This window comes from Diceros bicornis, chromosome 18, assembly GCF_020826845.1.
Source record: "Diceros bicornis minor isolate mBicDic1 chromosome 18, mDicBic1.mat.cur, whole genome shotgun sequence".
Taxonomy (NCBI): Eukaryota; Metazoa; Chordata; class Mammalia; order Perissodactyla; family Rhinocerotidae; genus Diceros; species Diceros bicornis.
Window position 1 is genome coordinate 42,473,655 of NC_080757.1, and position 11,111 is coordinate 42,484,765.

An 11,111-nucleotide genomic window follows, 5' to 3' on the forward strand; every position below is an offset into this window, starting at 1 on the left:
CCCTCCCCGGCCTGCGGGACCCCTTAAGCGGGCGGGGAGAGGGGGGCTTTGCAGGCACCCAGGATCCGCAGGGCCTAGCTACCTCCTGCCGAAGCCAGGAAGGTCTCGGCCCCCTGCCCTGGGTTGCAGGCATTTAAAAGGAAATACAAACAATCAAACCGCGCGCGGAGGGCAGGAACCTGGGGCGCCTGGGTCTGGGGCGCCGGCTGGGGAGGCGCGGCGGGCGGGCTGGCTCTAATAGGCGTTCTCCAGCTCGGCCTGGTTGGCTTTGGCGCCCCGCGCGCCGGGCCGCGGCTTCCGACCCTTCTGCGGCCGCGCGGCCTCGGGCCCGAAGTCCTTGAGCTCGGACTGGTTGTGGAAGCGGGTGAGGCGCTTGCACTTGCACGAGGCCACCAGGCGCACCTTGCGCGCGCGCGGCGCCGCGCCGCCTGGGCACTGCAGCTGCACCCGCTGCGCGCGGTAGCGGTCGGGGATGCAGCGGAAGTCGGGCCCGCTCGGGCGCCACCACTTGCCGCGGCCGATGGCGTTGGGCAGCAGGCGCGCCGGGCCGCACTGGCCCGAGCACACCAGCTCGGTGACCGGCTTGGCGCTGCGGCACGGCCCGTCGGTCACGTAGCGGGTGAAGTGCAGCTCGCGGCAGCTGTACTCGGACGCGTCTGCGGAGAGAGGCGCGCGTGAGGGCGACGGCCAGGCCCAGCCCCCGATCCCCGCCCGGCCAGGCTCCCTCCACGCCACTCCCGCGTTTTCCAAACCTGCCTCTCTCCAGACGCTCTTGCCCCTGGGAGTTATTATGGGAAGGGCCCAGGGACTCTGGGGCTGGTGGAAAGCCCCACCCTGACCCTGACCCACCCTCTCCCCCTAATTCTTTGGAGCCAGTGACTGCTGTGGTTCAAACACCAACTCCATCACTGCGTGATCTTGGGCAAGTTACTTAACCTCTCTGTGCTTCCTATCTGTAAAATGGGTTGTCTTGAGTATTCAGTGAGTTAACCCATTACATAGATAATGCAGGGGACGCCACTAGGCGCGTGGTAAGAACTGAAAGTGTTGGCTATTGTTATGTGTTGTTATTATTCGTCTCTAAGGGGGCCCTCTTCACCAGACTGAAGTCACACCTGTGCCACAGGGTCCCTAGCCATGGAGGGTAGGTGGTAGCCACACCCTCTGCATGGCTCTGGCTTCTCCCAAATTTCTTTTCCAGCCACTTGGGAGGGGTGGAGAGGGGATGGAGACAGGAGTAGGGGTTAATTGGAGGTAATAAGTCAGGGCAGCTGCTGGGAGGAGAGGGCTGGAAGGGGAGGTGGAGAGAAGTCTTTCGACTTGAAAGGAACCAAAGGCAGCCTGTCAGACCCCCTCATTATCACTGAGGACACTGAGGCCCAGAGAGGGAGAAGGGCTGGCTCAAACGGCAGACCTGGGTCTCCTGACTCCACTTCCCTGGCGCCCCGGAACCTCTCAGCTCCCACAAGGGTGGAAGCTGTGTGCCTGATCACCCATGGGAGGCTAGGCTGGGGGAGGGGCGAAGGGCTGCTTTTTACTACAGTTACTTCCCTACCAGAGGAGGACCAAGCTTGGACTGAAAACCTACAGTTTCGGCTGCCACAAACATTAAGCACTTGCTGTGTACCAGGCACTCTGCTGGGCCATTTGATGGACAGGCTTGCTCCCTGGGTCCGGGGAGATTGGGCTCTGAGGCCTGGCTTGGTCCCCCCAAGACATCTTGATCATGTTTCCTACTGTGGGCTTAGTCTGCTGGGAGCCTTTTAAAGAGCTGGTCCTCATGTGAGCGCCTGTCTACCCCCAAGGGTCTCATGGGGACAGTTACCATGTGACACGAAGGGGTGAAAATAGTCCTAAGAGCAAAACCAGAGAGGGGGCAGAGAAGGCCAGGCCCCCACCCCCAGGCGCTGGAGGACAAGCACAGCAGGGGAGTTGTGGGGTTTGCCTTCCTTCCCTGGCTGGCCTTCTGGTTTCTGGGCTAGTTTGGCATCCTCACCCCTGCTCCCAGGCTGTGGTGTGTGGGAGTGACCTGTTTGCCCAGGGAAGGAGGCAGTTTGGGTCTTTCCAAGAATAGTGACCCTAGGTCAGGTGCTTCCTCTGCAGAGGGTGACTTTGTTTTGAGCACGTGGCTTCATTGGGGCTTGTGCCTCTCATGGGAGCCCAGGGAGGTGGATGTCTTGTACTTGAGTCCCCTACAGCCCACTGCTGGAGCTTGGTGAACTTGCCTGGGGGAGAGCGGGGGAGGGGCCTCCTGCTCTCCCGTTTTGAAGACCTGAGGTCCTCCAGCCTCTCTGGGGTTGCCCTTTGCAGAGCCCCACATTCCCAGGTGGTCGTGAGGCGGGGAGGGATGGGATGCAGGAGCCTGGGCAGTGGACTCCTCTCCCACCTGGACAATGGCCAGAGGGCAGTGAGGCCCTCACTCTGAAGTGTCATTCCAGTCCCTGCCCCCAGCCATTCCTGCCAGCTGCAGAGCCAGCTGTGCACACTGCCTCCCAGGCTCCTGTGTGCAGACCTGAGCAGGAACCCAGCTGTGCCCTCCACCGGGGCCACTGCCTTTTCACTAGGGCCAGGCTCCCTCCCCAGGAATGAGGCAAGGCTGGGTCTGGGTTGGGGACTCAGGACAGACAATGCCACCTGTGTCCACTCCCTGCACAGAGGATGCTGCCTCTTCTCCAGGCCCTGGACCCAGCTGCCACCTAGGTCAGAGGCTAAAACTGTGCCTACAACCCCCGTTCCTTCAAGTGCCGGCTCACTGGGCAGACCGTGGGCAGGGGGGCCAACGGGGAGCCTTTCTGGCGTCCCTTTCCCACTTCTCTGCGAGGATTTGCTCTGGCTCTTGGTCCCCAACACCCCCACACAATCCCCCCACCAGAGTTGTCTTGGAATTGGCTCAAATTGGGTTCAAATCTCAGCTCTTCTACTCACTACCAAGTTAGTCTCTGGAGCCTCGGTTTCTTCACCTCAAACTGGGAGTTCCCCTCATGGGGCTCCCACACTGTGGGTCTCTGGGGACAGGACAGGCACGGCGGCGTAGTGTCTGGCTTCCAGCAGGTGCTCAGATGACAGGCTCCCTTGCCTTGTCCCCTCCCCAGTGGTGCCAGCAGCTGGACCTGTACTCCTCTATTCTCAGGAGGGGATTCTTTGAAACCTTTTTTCAGAGCCCCTGAGCCTGTCCCAGTGCTGTACCCTCACCACCTGAGCCTCCTTGCTGCCCCGGGCTCTCACTGCCAGCCTCCTGCCAGCCTCACGCCCCTGCACTCCAGTTCCAAGGCTACACTGGCATGCCATCCTTCCCCTGCCTCCAGGCAAGACTGTCCCTCCACCGGTGCTGGCAGTGGCTGACAGTCTACCCCAGTCTTCAAAACCTCCCACAGAGAACCCACCAGGACCCATGTGCTACAGAGTCTCTCCTCCCCCGTACCTTTGGTCTCAAAGGGGTGGTGGGGAGGCCTCCCTCCGTTCTCCGCCCGGTTCATGGTCTTGTTGTTCTCTGGCTCTGGGGGAGGCTCGGGGTACTCGCCCAGCTCAGGGATGATTTCCGTGGCATCGTTCTTGAAGGCCTGCCACCCCTGGCCCTCCACCACGTGGAAGGCTGCGTGGACCAGCAGGCAGACGAGACACAGGGCGAAAGAGAGCTGCATGGTGCCAACCGTAGGAGAGCACCCAGCCTTCCAGGAGCACAGGCTCTGGTCCCCAGCCCGGACACGGTTGCCTTTTTAAAGCCCCCTCTGCCTCATGCCAGCCAATGAGGACAGGCTGGGGCAGGGCTGGTCCCATGCTTCCCTCAGCCCAGGGGGAGGGAACAGGCTGTGCTCCGAGCAAGCCCTCTCCAAAGACTTCTTCTCAAGCCCAGAAAACTCCCAAATTGCTGCTGGTGCTCCCAGGTGACCCAGGGAGAGCAGGGCGTGTGGGGCAAGCCTGCCCTCCAACACCTCCCACGTGCAGGCGGCTGTGGTTTTCGGATATCAAATGAGTTCCGGCTCTTCATCTCTACCTCCCTGGGTCCCTCGGGCTTTCTCAAAACAAACTGTGGACCAGCTGAACACAGAAAACTGCAGCTCTGGGTCCTCCACAGGGCTGAGCCCAGCCAATCCCATTTCTCAGGCCAAATGCATTTGTCATCGCACCAATAAATGGCCCTAGGGGTGTATATTTGGCCCCCACAGACCCAGACAGAGGCAAAAGGATGCTTTTTAAGAAATCTCATCGGGTTAGCTCAGGGCCGGTCTTCCTCAGCAAAAAGAGGAGGATTGGCATGGATGTTAGCTCAGGGCTGATCTTCCTCACAAAAAAATAAAAAAAGAAGAAAAGAAAAGAAATCTCATTGGTCCCAACTCCATGAGGCTCAGCATTATCCTGACCAAGAAAGCCCTTCTTGACATCCTCTGGAAGGCAAGAGAGAAAACTGGGGGGGGGGGGGGGGGGGGGTCACACTGAACATGCCTGCTTGGGTGAGGGGCAGGGACTCTGGTGACAAGGCCGGGATGAGCAAGTCAGCAGGCTCTGGCGATGAGCTCGAGGAAACCTCAGCTCATGCTCCTCGGGGATCCTGCACACGGTGACAGGCACTTTATGGCCAGGACACCCTAGGGCTTGCAGGCTGATGTGCCAAAGGCAGTTATTTCCCCAGCCGGGCTGTGGGTAGGAGTGGGGAGCACAAAATCCCTTTTCTTAGCAAAAGCCAGGGCCAACATTTTTAGTGCTGAGATTTTTTTTTTTTCTTGTCTCCCAGCCCACCACAGTTTTCAAAAGCAGCTTTGAGTGCTAGATGGAAAAGCTTATTGGTGCAAGTCACGGGCTGCATTCCATGAAGCCATCGCAGGTCCAGCTAGCCACAAAGAAACGAGAAGGAATTGCTACCTCAGCCCTGGAGCAGAATGAGGGGCCTTGAAGAGGGAGAGGCACGGGGCAGGAAGGTTCACACCTGAGGTGCAGGAAAAGAAAGGAGGGCCAGCGGAAGCTTTCATCCAAAACGGATTGTTTGAGGAGCCGCGCCCACTCCTGGCCCTGAAGGGAGGCTGGGAAGAGGGCTGTGGCCTAGGTCTCCTTGGTATTTCCACTGGGCCATGAATCAGTACGCCCCACCTGCAGAGCCTCTGCCAGGCTTTTGCCACCTGCCTCGACTTGTAGGTCGCTGTGTCCATCTGCGGCCGTCTGTCCCTCCTTCTTTCCATCATCCATCACTCGACACATGAATGCAGCTGCTCTGACAGTTTTACAAGCCAGACAGAAGCCTCTGCAGGAAGGGCCCTCTCTGATACCTGCTTCCTATGTCAGTTTCCTTCAGGGCAGACGAAAACAGCTGTGGCCATTGTTGGGGGTGATCTATCTCTCCCAACAGAGCCGGTGTATTGTGAGAAGCTGGCCCTCTGTGCCCCCTCCCCTTGTCTGTGACCCTCCAGCCTCCTTTCTCCTTGCTCTGGAATGTGGACCGTTAACCCCGTCGTGGCTGCACAACTGCCTTCTGGGCCTGGACTTCAGAGAGGGCAGTTCTGACGCCTGGATTCCTTGAGCTGGCGCGATTGATGCTGGAGCCCCACCTGCTGTTGGGAGCCAGCCCATCCACATGAACCCCGCGACTGTGAGGGCCATCTTTGGAACATTTCTGCCACCTGCTGGAGAAGGAAGGAGGAGCCAGCGACCGAAGGATGGAGAGGCTCAGTATTGCTTTATTTCGTATCATTACTTTATTTGAAACTGAAGTAATGTTAAGAGAAAAAAGAGAAGAATCCAATGGACTTGAACCTCTAAATTATCTCCTTCTTTTTTAATTATTCTCTGCCAATGTATAGCCATGCTTTTTACAGAAGGGCTCAGAGAGAACATGCTATGATACCATCTGCTTTTTCACTTAACGCTAATTCAGCTTTCTATTTACTCAGTCCACAAGCTTGTCGTTGTTCAGAGCTAGACACTATTCCCCAGGGTTAAACCCCCAGGGTTTTAGCAGACTTCTGTTGTAGGTAGTTTAGGTTTTAGCATTTCCAATGCTCCCTTATCCTCAGTAGGGATGCTATGAACATCCTTGTACAAAGTAATTTTTTGAATTAAACTTTTTGTTTTGGGATCTTTGTAAATTTGCATACACTTGTAAGAAATAATACAGAGAAAATTCCGTATACCCTTTACCCAGTTTCTCTCAAGTAACATCTTGCAAAACTATAGGACAATATCACAGCCAGGATCTGGACATGGATACAATCCCCCAATCAAATTGAGAGTACCATTTTAGCTGTACTCGTGTGTGTGTGTGTTTAGTTCTATACAACTTTATCACATGTGTGGGGTCAAGTGTCCACCATCACGGCCAAGATGAAGAACAACTTGTGATCAAAAAGATCCCTCTCGTGGTCCTTTTATACCCACACCCACCCTCCCCAAGCCCTCCCTCTTCACCCCTAACCCATGGTACCACTAACCTGTTTTCCATTTCTATAATTTTGTCATTTTGAAAATGTTATATAAATGGAATCAACCAGTACGTAAGCTTTGAGAATTGGCTTTCCTCACTCATAATTCTCTGGAGATTCATCCAAGTTTTGCATGTATCAACAATTTGTTGCTTTTTATTGCTGAGTAGTATTCTACCAAGTAATTTTTTTTTAACTTTAGGGTTATTTCCGGAAGCAAATGCTGGGTCTGAGAGGGTGAATGATTTTGCTACATATTGCAGGGTTGTTCTCCAGAAAACCCAGTCATTTCCTCAGTCCCACCAGCGACATACAAGTGGGCACGTGCATTAGCTTGTGAGGGCTGCTGAAACAGATACCACAAACTTGGGGCTTAAACAACAGAAATGTATTGTCTCACAGTTCGGGAGGCTGGAAGTCTGAGATCAGAGTGTTGGCAGGGTTGGTTCCTTCTGAGGGCTGTGAGGAAGAGTCTGTTTTGTGCGTCTCCCCTAGCCTCTGATGGTTTGCTGGCATCCTTGGCATTCCTGAGCTTGTAGAAGCTTCACCTCGATCTCTGTCTTCATGTTCACATGAGTTCTCCCGGTGTGCGTCTGTGTCCTCATTCCCCCTTTTTATAAGGATGTCGGTCACAGTGGATTAGGGCCCACCCTAATGACCTCATCTTAACTAATTACATCTACAAGGACCCTACTTCCAAATAAGGTCCCATTCTGAGGTACCAGGGCTTAGGATTCAACATATGACTTGTGGAGGGACACAATTCCATCCATAACAGCATGTTTCTCCACAAAGCTGCCAACACACCGGGTTTGAGCTGTTAACATTTTTTAAATTGAATTTAGTAATTTAATAGTTGTACCTTAACTCCTAGTGAAGTTGTTTTTCTGTGTGATTATTTACTGGCTTCTACCAAGCTGCCTATCCACTTGCCAAACATTTAATGAAGCAAGGCCTCCCACCAGGCTTCCAGGAGCTCCTGTACCAGAGAAGTAATAAGTTCTCCACCCAAATAACTCCAATAGCACGTAGAAAGTGATTGGTACCACTAAGAAATGGTTCAGATGTGTTTTTTTAAAAGGACAAAGTGTTCTGGGCCTTAGGAGGAGAGAATAATTTCTTCCTTGCTGAGGTGGACTTGGCATCCTCACGGGAAGACGTAGCATTTGGACCAGACTTTGAAGGACAGGCCAAATTTGGCAAGTAAGTTATGCTCCTTGGACCTCTTAGGATCACAGAATCTTTGATCTGAAAGGAACCTCAAATGTCACCTAGTTTCACTGTCTACTTGGTTCTCAAGCTCCCTGACTCTAATTCATGGAAACTGAGGATTCTCCTTATTGGCTCCATTTTTAAACAGATTTTGCTTCCACAGGTCAGTGGTAAAAATGGAGTCTCTGGGGGCCGGCCCCATGGCCTACTGGTTAAGTTCAGTGCGCTCTGTTTCGGCGGCTGGGGTTCAGATCCTGAGCACGGACCTACACCACTCATTGACGGCCATGCTGTGGCAGCAACCCACATACAAAATAGAGGAAGATTGGCACAGATGTTAGCTAGGGCAGATCTTCCTCAAGCAGAAAAACAACAACAAAAAATGGAGTCTCTGACTTTGGAGAGCAATTTCTGCAGGTCATTTCCTGCATTGAGGGAGGTCCACGTCACCCTGTCTCTATTCAAGCTGAGAACTTGTTCTCTGTAGAGTTCGGGGTCTCAGCACAGGGGAAACGCCCTCCTTGTTCATTCAGCAGCTTCCGAGGGACAAGGGGGAGAGGAGCTCCAACGAGCTTTGTCACTCACCCTCCTGCCTAGAATAGGCGAATGGCTCCCCCGGCCCTAACAGGATAACCTTCCACTTCCTTCTGCCTGGCAGACCATGCCCTTCAAGGTGGGGCCCTGACTCATCCCCAGCACCTCCCCAACTGCCATTCAATTCAAACTACCACCCTCTGCCTGCAGAGCCCCTGTCTGCAAACTCTTGTTAAAGAACAAGGTATTTATGATGCTTGTTAAAAATGGTAAAGAAAACTTTATTCAAGGGAGTACTGTGGTGAGAGGTATAGGGCCACTGCAATGGGCTCTTGCAGTGGGGGAGAGAGATTGGGCTCCACGCCGAATACGAGGTAAAGTGGGGTCTATAGCCAAGGAGCAGGGAGGGGGGCAGTGAATGAAAAATTACTAAGAGGAAGTATTAGGGGTAAGGGTGATTTTGGCTACCCCAACCTAAGAGGATTCTTGGTGAAGGCAGGCCAGGGTGGTCAGACTTCACCTGGGGGGTCATGGGGGATGAGGAACCCAAATAGACATTGAGGGTGATCAGATATGGAGGGTGGAGGATTCTTACTAAAATTGAATAATACAGAGAGGAACAAGGAAACCCAAAAGTCGAGGCCCAGTTGAAAAAAGCTCAGAGGAGCCTAACAAAGGTTTGGCCCAAGAGAGGCTCTTTGTCACCGTGTGTGTCTGGAGACTGTCTTCTCCCTCCAGAACCCGGCTGCACCTGCCCCCCACTCTTCTTTCTCCATTTCAACACCTCCCTCCCTCTTCTCTCTGCCCTCCTTCCTCTCAGGGTGGCCGCTCAAGGCCTCTGTCCTCTGGGGACATTAAAGTGGAAGGTCATCTAGTTCATGGGCTTTCAAACTAGGTTTCTCCGAACCCCAGGTTTCCACAGAGATAGCTCACGGTTTAAAAAATAAGTACATTTTCGTTATTTAAAAATACACACACATTAATCAAATGTGTTACGCATCTACTTTCAATGAACTAGAGACCACTCATTCATTCAGTGCTGCCTCCAGGGTAATTCATTTTAGCGTAGACCTCAGAAACTGAATCTCCGTGCATTTGAACTCCTTATAAATGCGTCAATTCAGAAGGCCATAGCTTGGAGACTGTCTTTTTAAAAAGTTAGGCTTGGGCATGTCCACCCCCATAAAATGACACAAGCGAGCACAGGACACTCCTTCGCTCTGAGTATTGGGATGGGCTTGACACTGTGCCACCACAACAGATGACAGAAAGTAACAGGATACAAGGCAGATAAAAAATTGCAACTGTCATCTGTAAGTCTCATTTCAACATTCTGTGCTCATGAAAGCAGCTCAGGGCCGGCCCCGTGGCTTAGCGGTTAAGTGCGCGCGCTCTACTGCTGGCGACTCAGGTTCGGATCCCGGGCATGCACCGAGGCACCACTTCTCCAGCCATGCTGAGGCCATGTCCCACATACAGCAACTAGAAGGATGTGCAGCTATGACATACAACTGTCTACTGGGGCTTTGGGGAAAAAATAAATAAAATTAAATTTAAAAAAAAAAAAAAAAAGCAGCTCAGACCTTTAAAATAAAAGTATACAGAAATCCCAGTCCATCCACACACAATGGAATGCTACATAGCTGTTAAAAGGAATGGGGCAGAACTATAAGAAACAGTGGGTAAAAGATGTTGTCAAGCAAAAAAAGCAAAGTGCAGGGGGCCGGCCCGGTGGCGCAAGCGGTTAAGTGCGCGCGCTCCGCTGCGGCGGCCCGGGGTTCGCTGGTTTGGATCCCGGGCGCGCACCGACGCACTGCTTGGTAAGCCATGCTGTGGCGGCGTCCCATATAAAGTGGAGGAAGATGGGCACCGATGTTAGCCCAGGGCTGTCTTCCTCAGCAAAAAAAAGAGGAGGATTGGCGGATGTTAGCTCAGGGCTGATCTCCTCACAAAAAAAAAAAAAAAAAAGCAAAGTGCAGAACATTTTCCACTTATAGAGAAAAAGATCTCTCTGTGTATACACACATATACATATGTGTGTGCTTACATACATGTCAGATGTTTCTAGAAGGATATACTTTATAGCGGCTTCTTCTGGGGAGAGGGATTAAAGGTTTGGGGTAGAGGATTCACTCTTTGTTATAAGCCTTTTGTATTGTTTGAATTTATTACTATGTATATACAGTATTACATTTTTAATTAAAATGTTTTCAAAATTATACTTTAAAAACACTTTTTACCAGTTTCACATATCAGTGCTCTGCCTTAAGATTTTGTGTAAAAATATGAAGATTATATTGCAAAGAGGTTTGACAAATACTGAGCTAGTCTAACCACCTCACGCTACACATCGGGAACTGGAAACGAGAGAAGCTCTTTTTCTGCCCAGATTTTTTCTGTGTGGGAGAAAAGGCACCCAACTTGCTCTGCGTTTTTTATTTATAGGAAAAAGGCAATGCTCATCATAAGGGAGATAGTGCTAACAGTGGAATTTAAGGCATCTGGGGGCAGGGGTATGACCTGGGACTGCCTGTTTGCAGAACCACTCAAATCCTAATGCCACTCGATCATCTTCATGTGAGTCCACCTTGAGACTGTCACCCCAACCCCCTGCTTTCTTAGGAACTTAAATCATACCTCCGTCATTTGGAGTGGGCCTCTCTACTTAAGAATGTTCCAGTCAATTATACCTCAATAAAGCTGAAATTAAGATAAATAAAAATAGAAGAATAGAATAGAATACTCCTAACACAAGAAATTTCTGGCACTGGAGAGAAGTTCAACGAACATCCACTGCATAAATATAATTGTCGTGGAACCTACAACTAGCTCAGGAGGGCTAATTTTTAAATGATGATTATTTTGCAAAGTTAGAAAATGCAGACATAAGAGCTAAGCATAAAAGCATAAAAGAAAATCAACTATGATAAGAACAAAAAAAGACCATATCTTTGT

General features: G+C 51.9%; 1 protein-coding gene across 1 annotated transcript; it reads right to left on the reverse strand.

Moving 5' to 3' along the window:
- Positions 1-234: 234 nt before the first annotated feature.
- Positions 235-3,777, reverse strand: SOST (sclerostin). Its single transcript, XM_058559418.1, has 2 exons — positions 3,422-3,777; positions 235-656 (listed from the first exon to the last, which is right to left on the reverse strand). Exons 1-2 carry the CDS (start codon positions 3,639-3,641, stop codon positions 235-237), a joined length of 642 nt encoding a protein of 213 aa, XP_058415401.1. The 5' UTR covers positions 3,642-3,777.
- Between the last annotated feature and the right edge of the window lie 7,334 nt (positions 3,778-11,111).

Coding starts and splice junctions, on each gene's coding strand:
- SOST (XM_058559418.1), bottom strand. CDS start 3,641: ATGCAGCTCTCTTTCGCCCTGTGTCTCGTCTGCCTGCTGGTCCACGCA. Junction 657..3,421: donor CCACCCCTTTGAGACCAAAG/GTACGGGGGAGG, acceptor CTCTCTCCGCAG/ACGCGTCCGAGTACAGCTGC.